This window comes from Gouania willdenowi, chromosome 5 (assembly GCF_900634775.1).
Source record: "Gouania willdenowi chromosome 5, fGouWil2.1, whole genome shotgun sequence".
NCBI lineage: Eukaryota > Metazoa > Chordata > Actinopteri > Blenniiformes > Gobiesocidae > Gouania > Gouania willdenowi.
Genome location: NC_041048.1, coordinates 19994237 through 20009897, shown reverse-complemented (window position 1 = coordinate 20009897; position 15661 = coordinate 19994237). Strand labels below are relative to the sequence as shown.

Genomic DNA, 15661 nt, shown 5'->3' with positions numbered 1-15661 from the left:
TCCATTGTTATGTTTGGTGTTGAGCCAGCTGTAACAAGATTTATAAAAAAAAATACACATATATACGTGAGTAAATACGTAAAACAAAATGAAAATACGTGAAAATGAAGATACAATTTAGGTAAAACTGTCATCCGCAAAAATGAAATCGAAAGCTTTGTGTGCTTCATGTGCAAGGATTTCACAATATTTCACATTCCTGGTTTGATTTTTTTTTTTTTTCATTCTAGGAGGTTGTTCTTTTTCTATAGCAGCAAACAAATACTGCACAAGACGGTTTCTTTGACAGACAGGAAATCTGCACTTCAATCACAATCAATATTCCTCGTCTGACTCAGAGATACGTATCTGTTAAAGAACCACAACAGATGCAGGAAGTTGAGAGGCACCAGAAAATCCTCAACTAAATATTAACCCCAAAGTTCATGCAGGATATTGATTCCTTTAGATTTCTATGTAATTCACATTATGTGTGGCTTATTTAGAAATTTAGAAGATATTCAATAATAGATTGCTAAAAAAGACAACCTTATTATTGTTACAGTTACAGGATGGAACAAAACTGATCCGTTTTGTTATTCTTCCAAATGTACTAATCCCATTTCCACATTACATCACCCAAATAGCTGCACTGCAAGGTCCAATATTCATACTGCACATGTAGATAAGTGGAGTTCCTTATGTTGGCATTTCTTGCTATTTTGTTAGTTCCCTGCCCCGCGGTTGAAGGCAGGTAAACGTTATCAGAGCCGAAGCATCTGAATTTGTCGTGACAGCCACTTGCACCCAATAAATCATGAGCAGACTTGTAGCAAACTTTGAAAAGAGCAGAAATTGCTGAAGAAACTATCTGCTGCAGCAACAGCGGTCTGACACTGAAAGACGATTTGGGACAGGAACCCCCAGAGCTTTGGCTCAGAGGGAACTGTTTGCTAGAAATGGCATCCTATTTCATTTTCCCCGTGGGAGTTCAACCTGTGGCTGTAATGGCATCCAATATAATCACATCCCAATCAACTGCATTGCTGTCCTTTTCAGACTCAAGCCACAGGATGTCCTTACCTTCCCTGGAGGACCGCTGTCTCCCTGCTCTCCCTTTAGACCAAGTTGGCCGGGAGGTCCAGCGATGCCCTGACCAGCAAATAACACAGTTAACCCTGGTGTGAACTCAGTAAAAGCAATCAACCACAGCTAAACAAGGCTCACACGTAACACCAGAGCATCTGAAAACACACATACAGACCTGCTTCCCACTTAATCCAGGTATTCCATCTTTGCCGGGCACTCCATCTCTACCAGGGACTCCTGGTTTACCTGACTCACCCTGAGAAGGAGCGTGTTGTTTTAGTAAATGTGATTCAAAACTAGGGGTGTCCCGATCTCGATATCAGCCTGAAAACAAATATCGGATTAAAAAATCACCAATTTTTTTTTTCCAATTCATTTTTTATTTATTTTATTCAATTGTAGATATTATGTTGAAGGTTAAAATTCATGTAACCAATTGGTTAATAATAAATGGGTCAGTTTTTGTTACTGACTATTGTTCTCTGTTTGAATAACATCACTTGATCAAGCCTTTTCTAATATTCCACACTACAAAATAAGTAATTATAATTTTTTTATTAAAGGAAAAAAAAAAGAAGAAATAATAAAAGTATGTATGATTCACGCTGATATCGGATCAATATCGGTATCGGCCGATACGCAAGGCTGGATCATATCGGAAATGAAACAGTTGTATCGGGACATCCCTATTAAAAACAACACAACAGTGTGAACCCTCAGACCTATTCTCAGTGCTGTCATCAGTTTATCTGCTGCTTTTAATCAGTGAAGATGGTTTGATGTGAAGGTAGTTTTCACTTTAGTTTAAGAAAAGGTAACAGGAACAACATAGTAACCTTATTCTGTTAAAATGCATTTTTGCGAGGATACGTTTAGTTTGGTTTTAGTTTAGTTTATTTGTATGTGTTAATCTTACAAAAAAAATATTCAAACAAAAATCACAATTTAAAAATATAAAACAAGACTGAAACAGGCAGAAGCAAAAATGATTTATATGCCCAGAATAAATTATTCATTCAAGTTACCTTTTCCAATAATAAACACATAAGAAATGCAAGCATTCACATTCAGCAAGTACATTTGAGTTTCCTTTTTTAATATAATGCTAAGAAAAATAAAAAAATAAAATTATATATATATATATATATACAAAATTTTACAAAGCACTAACTTTCTAAAATATATTGACATTTTCTTTTAGAAATTAAATAGTGTATCACTCATTTTATTTCTTTATCAACATTATTCCAACAAATAAAATAAATATAAATAGATCTCTTGGGCTGTATTTGCAGGTCTGTAGTGAGAAGTATTTTTGAACGCCTTCTGGAAGACTATTTAGTTTTGCTTTGGACATTATCTGTGTTATTTTATAATATCTTTAAACTTCATAAGTTTTGATTTAACAAATAATGGATGTGTGTGGCCATAATATCCTGCTTTGTATATCAATCGTATGGCGTGTTTCGCAATAAAACAATATCATTTATTATGGTTTTAAAATTGGTTCCCCAAAGTTCATATGACATTGCATATGAGTAATAAGACAACATTTACAACTGCAAATATTTTGTTTTTTACATGTTGCAACAATTTTCTAAGCAAAAACAGGACATCTATGACAGAATCCATTAAAGATAACTACAGCCTACTGTATATCTACTTTTATTGAATTAAACATCAACCATGCAGCACCAGCAGCTGGTGAATACAAACTCCACACTGACTCACCACCTGCCCCGACAGACCCGGAGGACCCTGTGGACCCTGCAAGGAGAACAAACACATAGTGAGAAAATGAATTTCACAGGGAAACATGAAAGTTGTTTTCAAATATATGGGAAAATGTACCACAGCTCCAGGGGGACCTGGGGGTCCTGGCAGACCTGTGCTTCCCTGGGCTCCGGGAGGACCCTGAAGAGACACAAGCCCAACCTCACACATTGCTCCACTATTCCATCATAAAGATTAATGTGAAATGTCATCTAAACTCACCTGGACACCAACACCAGCCTCTCCTTGATTACCCTGAGAAATACAAAATTTAAGAATAATCCATGTTTTTTTTAATTAATTCAGTACTTTATTTTTCTAATACAGTATATTGACAACCACACCTTTACACCGGACGGACCTGGCAGCCCATTAGGTCCCATGGGTCCCTATTAAAAAAGTACACAATGTCAGCATTTTACCTGAGACATCATTTGCTTTAAGTAATGTGTATTTATGTGTACACACACTGCTCATCCAAAAAAAAAAGGTCACACACTAATGTTTGATTGCCTTTAGCTTGGGTTACGACACTCATTTGCTATTGCATTGTTTCCACAAGCTTCTTCAATGTCACAACATCTATTCCTGTCCAAAGTTGTCACTGCGCAAGTCTTCTCCAGCACATCATCCCAAAGGTCAGTTCTTTTACTAATGAGCACACTACACAGCACAGTTCTCTGCACAATGTGGGTGTGGAATATCTCTTAATGTCACTATAAAGCATAGTCTGATTCCTATTGCGTTTTTTTCTATCATTTGATGTCATCTTTATTCGGTCACAATAAATCAACATTTTTTTCTGACCACATTCCTCTCTTAAGATGATGTTTTCCATACTGTCCTTACAGTTTTTAATATTACATTGGACAGTTCTTAATCCTCCTAATTACCTCAGATGTTTTCTCTGCTTGACGCGTGCCAATAATTTGACCTTTCAGTTTAACATCTCATCCACAACCACAGGAAGTGTCTTTCCCTATGGTTGATTAATGAGAACTTACTAACTGCATCAGTTGGCGTTAAATAACTTGTTGCCAGTGGAGAGGCTGTTTCCTTTGCTTAGTTAAATCAAGGTGGTAGCCATTTTTTTTGTCCAGTCAGTGTATGTACAGTATATCATACTCACTGTTGGTCCTCTGACGCCAGGCTCTCCTGGATTCCCCTAAAACAAAACCAATATAACGTGAGGCACTGCACACTTCACATGAACAGTATGTTAATATAACACCAGAGTGGTTTTAATATCCATAACTCTGCAGGGTGTTACACAGGAACAGCAATAATGCCTGCGCTTTTCTGCTTGGAGCTTTGACTGATTGTAATCTAACGGAGATGAAAAAGCTATTTGAATGGTACGGCTTGAAGATAATGTGTAGATTTGATAGAAACTTGGCCTCAAACCATGATGGCCTGTCAAATACTTGCTGAACCGAGAGATTCAGCGAGAGCAGCGTGGACAGAGCTGAACGATGCTGTGCTACATAAGGTATTTTAAAAGCAGAGGTGTTAAAAATATTCCCAATCTTACCTATACATGAATTTTAAAAAAAAAAATTTTTTACGGTTTAAAATAATTTCAAATGTTCTTTAAATGTTGTGAAGACATAAGTGTTCTAGTGTCTTCACATAAATAATAGATTAATTATGAGTAGAAAACTACATTCTTTTTTACACTGACAGACTGCTAATATTTCACCTCTGAGAGCCATAACAGGTGTGGATATCTTTTTAAAAATGGACGAAATAAGTACAAAATAACAATGACATTATTGTCAACAGGCACTTGCGTGGGGTGAGAGCGCAGTAGACAGCAGGTGAGGGCTGCATGCACAACCAGCAGACTCACAACAACAGCAGCTTTTTATGTTCCTATCAGGGGTGGACTGGCCATCTGGCATCGTCTCGGTGGGCCGTCAACCAAAAGTGGGCCGGCCCGGTCCACTTTGTTTTTGGGGGGGTTTTGTTTATAGAGTGGAGGCAGACATGGTAACAAGTGGCCAAAAATGGTCCAAAAGTGTCATAAACGTGGCAAGAAAAATGGGGACAAAAAATTTACAAAAAAAAAAGAGGAACCAGGTGGTATGTAATGGTAAAGGGTAGCTTCAATGGGCAAAATATGGCAAACAATAGTGAAAAAGTGGAACAAAAAGAGGCAAAATGTAGGGAAAAAGAAAACAAGTGGTATTTATTGGGCGAAAGTTAGTTTATTTGGATGAAAAGTGGCCAAAAGAATTATAGAAAGGACAAAAATATGATAAAAGTGTCAAAAAGAAATGGACACAAAATAGAAAAAAGGAATACTTATTGGCCAAAGGTAGCTAGAGTCTAAAAAAAATGTCAGAACTTTTTTGAAAAGTGGAAAAAATGGGACAAAGGAAGTTGCAAAATGGCCAAAGGAAATAGATTAAAAGAAAAGGGTTAAAAAGTATCCCTCTTTTCTACATGGTGTCGCTGATAATGTAGTGGGCTGGTATGGACAAAAAATGCCAGGGTTGAATTTTTGTCCCAGTCCACCCCTGGTTCCCTACTCTTTGTGTGCAGTTGAGTGCTATAGGTCAGGAGTTTAGGAAACTTGTTTTCATTTGTTCAGAAACACAATGTTCGTTCTGTGCGTGATGATGTCTTATCCTGCTCCTCTCTTATCCTTGGAGCTAAATCATGTCTAAGCTGGTGACTCATCAGTCTTGATACACTCCCACGGGTTTTTGAAACCATGGGGACATTTCCTCCCAACCCTCCCTCCTACAGAGCTCAAGCGTACCAGACAGCAGCAGCAAACCTACCGGTCTTCCCAGCACTCCAGGGAACCCAGACGTGCCCTGGAAAGGATGGGAGGCAGCAAAAGAAAGAAGGAGGCAGAAGGGTGGGGGTGGGGGTGGGGTTCGCAGTTGGGTGAGGGAACAGTGTTGAAACGAAGAAAACCAACAAAACAGAAAAGGAAAAAGCAGAGGAAAAAAAGAGCGGAAGTTAGAGAGTGAGCAGTTTAAGTATTTCAGAAGCTTCGGCCCAGGGGAAGTTAAAGCGCCACTGGGTTTTTGTTCGCAGCCCACCCAGGGTTTCGTCTCGGCAGGTCATGCTTAAAAGCTCGCTGGGCCACTGGTTACTCACTGGTTGGCCTCGAAGACCAGCGGGCCCTGTTGCGCCCTGCTCCAATGTGCAGGGAAGGAAAATAAAGGATGTGAACAAGATCTTCAATTCTCTTTCTTCTGTTTGCACATTTTACTTTTATACATTTAAAGTGTGAGGATAAATTAATAAATAAATAAAAAAAATAAACAACATTAGAAGAAAGGGACAATTCAGGCTTTTTACATACACATAATGTCAATGATTCCTGTGTGAAATTTAATTAAAAATAAAAACTTACTTGCCACAAGTTGCTAAAAGAAAAAAAATCTACATTCATGCACACACATTATTTAAACAATATGTTCTCATCAAAACCTATGTAATTCTTACATCAATCCATATTCTTACACTACCTACCGGTTTACCGTCTTGTCCAGGTTTTCCCTGTTCTCCAGGTATTCCCTGTCAACAAATATAAACACAGCCTTTATCAGAGCATATTACAGATAATTTACCAGTAGACTGTATAAGGAATGGGCTGATACTGGTAATGATACCACTGATGTAACTGTAACTAAACCCATTACATTTGAGTTGTCAATGAGGAGGTTTGGTTGTGAAAAAACAATTTTGACTGTGTGGAAACACTTAATGGTTTATGAGAGTGACAATAAAAGTCAAATAAAAGAACACTATGATCAAAACTGTGTTTCATTTAGATAATCATTGCATCTTTATTTGCATACTCGTATCAACTCAAACCTGAGTGGTATCTTGCTTCCCTCATCCATATGTAAAATTGTTTGTTCATCCTTAAACCCATTCATCTTAAGCCCAGTTTAATAATAGATAATAGTTTTATTTTTGCATCTATAAAATCTATTTTATTTTTTTGTTTTTAAACTGGAGATCACACTTGCGTTTTTAAGGCTGTTAATAAGTGTTGGGGTACATGGGAAAGATTTTAAGTTAACGTTAAGAAATACAAAGCATCTATAATGTGTAAGTGTTATAACCTTCACCAAGTCAGGTCATAACACTTGTATTTGTTTGTTTATCTGTTAGCAGGATTATAAAAAATACCAACACACATTTTGACAAAATTTCCACCAAAGATAGACCTCACGGAAGATTCCATTGAATTTCAGAGGGGAACTGGATCAATACACTTATTAAATATATGATTTTAAACTATCTCTCATCATTGGCAAATGTTCAAAAATGTATCTGAGTTCGTAATTTGTCCATAAAATTGGACTCAGTTATGTTGGGTTATTTTCTTCGGCTACCCTATTGAGTTTCTTCAGGATCTGTTCAGGATTGTGCATTTCATTGAGATTTTTCAAGAAAATGGGCATCCTAAAAAAATGTTCGTTATTAATTCTTACAAGCCTTTAAGTGTGAATGATGATGTGACCTGATTGGGATTATTGATCCAGATAACTGTGAATATCTGGACTCTCTGACTGCTCTTGTTTTCAATGCAAACCTCCAGCCTGACTTTTCTAAGGTATATCAGACTTTGAGACTCACCTGTGAGCCATCCCGTCCTTTGTCTCCAGGCTCTCCTCTGTCGCCTTTAAAACCTTGTGCTCCCACTGAACCCTGTAAGTCATTCCCAAAAGCGATCAGGTTTTTCTTGTCATCCTGCATTCTCATCTTCTTTTTGTTGATCAAATAGTGAAATATGCGCATAGGTCATACTCGGTCTCCTTTGGCACCTGCTGGTCCTGGAGTCCCAGGGTCTCCTTTAGGACCCGCGAGTCCAGGAGGGCCTCTCATGCCCGGGGGACCAACAAGAACTGAATCAGCAGATGCTCCCTAAAAGGAACAGAAAAAGCAGAAATGTCAAATATACTTCAATTCATTTTTTATTGAGAGTAAATACAGTTGATAAACAACAAGATCAGGGTCACCTTTAGACCAGGTAGACCCGCTGGTCCCGTTAATCCAACTCGACCCTAGCAGACAAAGACAATCTTAGAGATTAAAAAGTATTTTCTCAATTTGGAAATTCCATTATTGTAAAAAATGACTTACAGATTCTCCTCGGTCACCTTTCTCTCCCCTGTCGCCCTGAAATGATGGAAAGAGTAACACAATCATCGTCTCATCAAGTCTTTTACCAACTTTTTACTCACCTTTTCGCCAGGTCTCCCAGCCTCGCCCAGTTCCCCTGCTCGACCAGGAACACCTGGTCTTCCAAGCTTTCCTGGCTCTCCAGCTGGACCTTGGGGTCCTTCAGGTCCCCTTTCTCCAATGGCTCGTCCTGGGGGCCCAGGTGTTCCAGAAGGCCCCCGGTCTCCTTGATCTCCTTTGGCTCCTCGTTCACCGGTAACCCCACGGGCTCCCTGAAAAGAGTTTTGCTTGTTCAGCAAGTATTTCAAAGCAAACGTCTTAATGAAGGCGTTCACTGGGCTTACTTACATCTAACCCACTTGGTCCTCGTGGCCCAGTTTCACCTCTGTCTCCTTTGTCACCTTTCTCTGGCTTTTGCACAGCTGGTATTTGAGTTTGGGTCTTGCTGTCCACAACCGCCTTCAGATCAGACACCTTAATAAAGAAGAAAAAGTCATGTCTAGCAAAAAGTAATGACAAATAAATAAATAAATAAATAAATAAATAAATAAATAAATAAATAATAACAATGTTACTTTCAACTGCTGAGAGCAGAAATATGACTTACATATTTCAGGCTAATCCCCCACAAAAAAATTTCCAGGGTATGTAATAGAAACTAATACTAAAAATACATGTACACCAAATCCCAAACAAAATGAGAAAACTAAGTAAGGTTATTGCAATGATTTTATCTCAATGTGTGTGGATGGCTGTAAATCACTATATGTTGTCATTGAGACAAAGCCTCCTTCACACACGTACAATATGTCCCTAACAAAGCAGCACTCGCAATCATCATCATAAGAACCCCAGTCCGTGCCTCACTCTGCATTCTACAGTTCATTTTAAGATTTTTTCCTAAGGCTTTTAATGCATCACAGAACTCTTACATTTTTACACCCATTCAAGTGTGTTGAGATCTAGTGATGAGCTCCGGGGCGTCCCAAATTACGGAACGAGCTCCCCTCCCACGTCAAAATGGCCCCCACACTGGAACGTTTTAACTCTCATTATTACTTGGTTATGAATGGCCTGCTCTGTGAATCTATTGTCCTACTTGGACAATATTGTCCTACCTTGTAAGTTGTATTTCATTGTTTTATTGATGTTTTTCATAATTTGTCCTCTATAAATAAAGTGGATTGGATTATACGGAAAAAAATGGTTTAGGAGCCATGAGTTAAAATTTAACCAGATGCGGTAGAGGCAAAATATTGGTAAAATTGCTAACTAACGCGAGATTGTGTTAGGTAAAAAACTAAACAAAACCAAAAAACACTATGAGCAGCAAGACAGCAGGCAGTTATAAGAACAGTCCCTTAATTCCAAAGATTTGTTCTCCAAGTTATCTCACTTTAATCAATCATCATTCCCAAGGTAAACCCACTACTATAGAAGTCTGACCTAAAAAGCTTTGAGTAAAAAAAAAAAGATTCTGTACAGGAAATAAAATACAAGCAAATACGCATAATTATCTCCAAATTAGATGTGCTGCTGAACAAAAACTCAACACAAATATGAATTGAATCTCCATGATCAATAATCTAGACAAACTCATTTTTTAATACTAAAGCAATGAATAAATACTAAAGCACCAACCTGAATACCGAAGCCTGCCAGAGCTTTTTGGACATCCTGAAAAGGGAAAACAAGTAAAGTCTAACACTACACTATAAAAAACCAACATGAGAAGATCCAAAATCATGATGATGTCATACCACTGCTGTCCCAGGTTTACCCGGTGCCCCGTCCTCTCCTGGATCTCCCTAACATTAAAAAAAGGAAACCTTGAGATCATTTCAAAACAAATGAAATGCCATTGTTGCATTTTTAAAATAACCAGGATGACGGTTTGACTTACAGCATCACCTTTTGGGCCAGTTGGTCCTCTTTCCCCCTGAATAATTAAAAACAGATTACATTTTGACTGATGGACAGGCAATAAAAAACATACTACTGTACTTACTCTGACTCCAACAGCTCCTGGTATTCCCGGGACACCCTGACAAACAGAACAAAGTTTAAGAAAACCAGGTTACATTAACTCAATGGGAGTACTCACGTTACTGTAATGGAGTTGTTTGTATGGGTACTTTTTCGAGTATATTTCTACATCAGTCATTTTACTTGTACTTAAAGAGTAACTAAACCCCAAACCCGCTTGTTTCTGCTGAATACATATGTATGTATTTGGGTATTAAGTAGTGCTGTTGATTGATCCTAGTCCAACTTTTAATATTTTAATAATAGTTATAAAATGGATTATCATGCTTCGTAAACTTTCACTGTTGGCCCCGCCCCTCTAATAAAAGCTGAGAGGAGGGTTTCCTCCAATCACAGCCCTCAGTGAGCATTGATTGACAGCCTCAATGAGGAACTCCATGCTACGTGCATCCCTGCAGTGTTTTTGACTCTGTGCTTCTACATAAGTCTAATTGGAGGGTTCATCAAGCTCTGTGTGTACGTATATACATACACATAGTGTGTGTATCCCTGTCTGTCTCTGCGTGTGCGTGAACGTGCATGTAGTATTTCTCGCTGCTGTGTGTGTGTGTGTGTGAGGTGGTGTTCTGAGGCTCATGGCGGGAGTAGATTAGGGACTGTTTGTGAGTAATATCGCGTCTGTGTGACTGTGTGTGTCTGCTTATGCAGCCGTCTGTCACTGCCAGCACTGACCAGCTGCCTGAGTGTGGGCGTGTCTTGCTGCGTCAGGAGCCCCGCCCATAACTATGGCATTTTTTTTTAATTCACCCTGAGTGGCAAGTCATCAGAAAGCAGGGGTTTAGTTACTCTTTAAGTACGTGTTTAAAGAAATAAAGTAATTGGTTACATTTCTACACCCAACCATTACTGAGTAAATTATTACATTTTGTTTTAAAATGATCAACGGACATTGTGAAACTACAAAAAATGAAATGACCAGACAACAATTAAATGCATCACATCGTAGCCAACCAACCAGATTAAACATAATGCACGGCGACAAAACAGCATTGAATGGAGGTTATTTTCTCAGTTTTAAAGTTAATAAACTTAGCTATACTTAGAGCCTGAGAATGTATTTATTTTGAATTGAATTCATTGTTGTTATTTTATTCTTAAAAAGAATTGTACATTTTGACAAACCTTTTATTTCATACAGGTGCCTTTGTGGAAAATAAATTAAGATTTGGTATCTTCTTTTATAGTTTATACATGAGATGTTTACTGTATGCAAGGGAACCGTGGCAAGATTTACTACTGTGTAATAAAGCAACTAGTAGTAACTATTACCTTGAGTACTATTTAATTGAGCTACTTTTTACCTCTTCTTGAGTATTTTATGTATCACTGACTTGTACTTGAGAACAATTTCAATCAAGCAACAGTACTTCTACTTGAATAGAATACTGTATATTAGTACTCTACATCTCTGATGAAAACCCATGGAGACTATGTTTCTTAAAGAAACAAAGTCTGTTTAATAAAAACTGAAGCCGACACATTGATCTGTCAATCATGCTTTCACACTCACAGGTGTTCCTGGAGGACCCGGCGGACCTGGAATTGGTGCAGATGGAACTCCTTTCATATAAACAACCTATGGGCAGTGAATAACAGCTTATGATTAAAATAGCAAACATGGCATTTGACGACTTAAATATCTGCATTATTCACACCTGTCCGGGAGGGCCAATGCTACCAGGTAGTCCAGGGGGTCCTGGGGGTCCAGAGGGGCCTTCAGACCCAGCAGTACCACGGTCCCCCTTTGGCCCATCACGGCCCTGAAAAACAATGTGAATACAAGGCTGAGGTTGACTTCACGCAGGGTTGCTTCCTCCTGCACTGCAGCAAAAGCTGAGCTATAGAATGAAAGCAGGTGGTGTCGCCAGGCCTCCACTGATGTTCTTGAGATAATTAATGTGAATTTGCACATGAAAACAGCGAGCTGACATTTGGTGCTCCTCTGGATACCGCTCAGAAGTGGCTCTTCCTTTCAAGACTAAGGTCGATCATTAAGAGATTTTATAAAGCTGCTTCACAGAACCCTATCGATTCAGCACAGAGTGAGTGTGATGTGAACGTCAGAGCAAACTACTGCTGATAACTAAAAATTTGAGGCAGAACGTGCTGAAGCAAGAGAAAAACGTGGGAAGAAAAAGTGCAATTGGGTCGCGAGAAGAAGGTGAAGCAGGGCAGATATGTGACTGCTCTGCTGCACCAACACTCAATGCGTTTAAATGAAGCCATTTATCCGACGGAGCCATTTATTCCCTTAGTCGGATAGTAACTGGATTTTCAAATGCATGCAAACAGGCATGGAGGCACATCAGCGTGATCAACACGATCTCACGGGGAAACGTGATCCTGTCACAAAAATAATAGTTTCACTTTTTGTGCTTGCCACTACAACTCCCGCATTTGTTTCCTGCTGCGAACGCAACTTTAAAACTCAAAGGCCCTCATTTATCAACTTTGCATGAAAACGGGTGCACATTTGAGTGCACATTTGGTCGTACAACAGGACCAACGTGAGATTCCTGAAACATTCGTATTTGACCAGTAATAACGTACAAATGATCCGGCGTTGATAAATGAGGTGGCTGAATTTGATTGTCATTAACATGACACGGCAACCTGTTTCGGAGGCCCTGCCCACAAAGGTCAAACACGAAAAGAAGCTTTTCCAAGATGAAAATTGGCATGGAGCAAAACAAAGCTTTTTGAACTTGTAAAAACTGGAATTTAAGAAACGCATTTAAACATTCTGTGGAAGAGAATCAGCTCCTGCAGGTGACGTCTGCCCCCCTGTGTGCGCTGAGAGCAACTTCAAAACAGAGATCCTGGAGAGATGCAAGGAAATATGATTTTTATTCATCTCAGTCTGCACGCTTTAGACAATAAATATCACATTACAAGAAATTAACAATCAAAACACTTTTAAAAAGCCTTAAAATTACTATATGTTGTCCCTTGTCTGTGTTTATTATGCCTTCAGCCAATTTCACCTATCCTTAATCACATTACTGATTACTGTACTGCATTTGTAAAGGCTAAAGAAGCAATTTCTATTTAAAAGCATGAAGAGGTCCTATTTCCTCCATACAGCCCCTAGTGATGTGCTGCACGGAGGAAATCGGACCTCATTCTCCAACACAGTGCATAGCAGCGTGACACGTGTATGCACTGGGTGAACCAATGCGCTCCTGCTCGGTAGCAGAGTTTAGCAGCGGTGTTATACGGTATTCCGTGAAAAAAAAATCAAAAAAGTAATAACGTGAGCTTTTTAAAATTTGCTTTACTTTGTTTAATTAGGTTTAATACTCTGTTCAGATCTCTTCCAAATGTGTGTCTGCTTATGCCTAAATGACAGCTGAAGATTAGGCTGTGCTGAACCACAAATCCACACACTCAGATTTACATACACAAGGTTAGACCTGACGTGAGATCTGATCGTAGCCTACGCTCACATCACAATTGATAAATACCGAAGCTTGCGTCATACGCTTAGATCTGAACGTACGAATGGTTGATAAATGAGGGCCAATGTGTTTTGACTAAAAGATTTCTCCTGTTTGAATACTGTGTGACACGTGATGGTTGCATAGCAAATCATGTTCACTGGCACGCAAAATTAATCAAAGTCCATTTCGTGTCATTGTCACAAACTTCATGAGAGTGGGTCGGCTCATTAGGAATCAGACACGGCGTTCTGCGCATGTACTACTTTTTCCCTATGATCATTCCTTGAAAGAAAGAGGAGAGTGTATAAACCCGGGAAAAACAGGGTTTATGTTTTCTAGCATGGCAGACAAGATGCAAAATTATTATTATTTTGCTATCTTGCTCACAGTGGAATGTTTTGTATCTGCTCCCCTCGTCGATCACACAAACGTAACTTCCTCCCAACACGCAGAGATGACCCTTAGTTCCACACATGCTCTGGTCGAGTGTATGCTGCTGTGAGCTGGTGGGAACTTCAGCATCAACTCTGGTAGCGCCATTTTCTGTCTTGTAAACTCCTTTCCTCTCCCTCTGAGCTCTGCCCATCACGGGTGATCTCTCATCCAAAGGTGCAGTGCTGCCACCTTCAGGGCACCAGTTGGTTACTACATCACCCTACAGCTTAGATATTGATGAGGGAACTTTGCCAGGGTGTATTCTAGTAACCTCCGTGATAAAAATGGACTTGATTTGAAAACACAAATGACATGTTTTTTCGTACAGCGCCACCTATTGAGATGAGTTTTGTCAGTTAGATTTTCTGTCCTGTGGCTGCATGTACACAAAGAAGATGACGAAGAAAAACACTTGTTGTGACTAGGGCTGTAGTCAACCAAGGAAATGTTTGGTCGACCAAGACTATGGCACAAGCAGCGATTAGTCGAACAAAACAAAACAAAAAAGAAAAATGAAAAAACGAAGAATGAATTAGCAGGTGCAGAGGAGGACGACGAGAAAGAAAAAGAGAGACAAATATTTGGTTTTGGCATTTTGTGATGCCAATTTGCTTTTCAACACAGACCATTTAAGACATGAATCTTATTCAAGCAGATATTAGGTATTTATATACGTGCCGGACCCAAAACCGAAAATTAAAACCTATTTTTCCGTCATACAAAGGATATATTTACGTTTCATTTAGTGGTAAGCCTGCTTTTATTAATAAACTGTTAATGTCAACATCAGATCAGCGCACGGGGAAACAAACACACGTCAAACACAGGTGCGTAGTGAGCCCCGCGGCGCCAGAGACAGCAGTGGATCTATTTACATAATCCACGTATCAAATATAAGTATAATCCATGTTCTTGTGCCGAAAAGGATTGATTCAATAGTGGATGATTGCGCTTCAAGCCCCTCTTAATTTGTTCCCTCTCTGCTCTGATCTGCTCTGATGACAGCGCACTGTGCAGTGACAGCTGAAGCACAACACTTTTTGGTTTTGCTGCACAGCACGCACTCACACAGCTGTTGCTGGACATAGAATCAGGTTTAGGCATTAAAGCTAGGGTAGGCGACTGCCTCCAGATACACTTTTAAAGTTTTTGGTTGAAATTGTCTTTATGTCCTGACAGAAATTAAGATCTTATGTGCTCTGAAAAAGGAACAATGAAAATCTGTCAACTGTAGCAGCTGCAACTCTGTAATAACTTTGACCAATGGAAAAAAAAAAAACCTTTTTTTTTAACCAATCATGTCTCCATGCTCGTTCTCGATTCCTCACATGCACAAGCTCACATTGAAAGCGCATCACCGCTTAAAACAGAGTTTTTAGTCAGGTTTTTTTTTAACATATATCATGGTAAAGTTTAGTGTTCTCTTCCTGCTGAATGAGACATGAGAAGACAAAGTTTCAACACAATACATCAATGAGCTGAGATCTGCTTCTGCAGCAGCTGTGCACGTGCATGTGAGTGAGACGGAGCACAGAGGGGTGAGGCGAGGGGGGTAAAGGCGGAGCCATCAGGGAGGCTACATTCAAAATCATGCTAGCTTTTGAAAATCACCTACCCTACCTTTAAATAAATTATATTTGATATTAAATCCTTATCATCTATTCAAGCCCATTGCATTTTTTTAAACAGTATTGAAACTGATACCATTGCTGGTCGACCAATGAAAATCTTATTTGACCACGACGGCA

At 39.1% G+C, this 15661-nt stretch overlaps 1 protein-coding gene across 3 annotated transcripts in view; it reads right to left on the bottom strand.

Annotated features, from left to right (window-relative positions):
* Positions 1-15661, bottom strand: part of col7a1 (collagen, type VII, alpha 1) — a 92452-nt gene that overhangs the window by 27763 nt on the left and 49028 nt on the right. For 2 of the 3 annotated variants that reach the window (XM_028447796.1, XM_028447798.1), the window contains exons 67-87: positions 11694-11798; positions 11549-11614; positions 10001-10036; positions 9896-9931; positions 9753-9800; positions 9634-9669; positions 8341-8466; positions 8055-8264; positions 7954-7989; positions 7830-7874; positions 7618-7734; positions 7447-7518; positions 6331-6375; positions 5953-5988; positions 3971-4006; positions 3186-3230; positions 3064-3096; positions 2920-2982; positions 2800-2835; positions 1244-1324; positions 1063-1131 (exon numbers count right to left, since the gene is read on the bottom strand). In XM_028447796.1, coding sequence (XP_028303597.1) covers positions 1063-1131; positions 1244-1324; positions 2800-2835; positions 2920-2982; positions 3064-3096; positions 3186-3230; positions 3971-4006; positions 5953-5988; positions 6331-6375; positions 7447-7518; positions 7618-7734; positions 7830-7874; positions 7954-7989; positions 8055-8264; positions 8341-8466; positions 9634-9669; positions 9753-9800; positions 9896-9931; positions 10001-10036; positions 11549-11614; positions 11694-11798 — 1377 coding nt within the window. Of the gene's footprint in view, positions 1-1062; positions 1132-1243; positions 1325-2799; positions 2836-2919; positions 2983-3063; positions 3097-3185; positions 3231-3970; positions 4007-5627; positions 5664-5952; positions 5989-6330; positions 6376-7446; positions 7519-7617; positions 7735-7829; positions 7875-7953; positions 7990-8054; positions 8265-8340; positions 8467-9633; positions 9670-9752; positions 9801-9895; positions 9932-10000; positions 10037-11548; positions 11615-11693; positions 11799-15661 lie in introns of all 3 variants that reach the window. The other variant, XM_028447797.1, reaches the window with a different exon arrangement.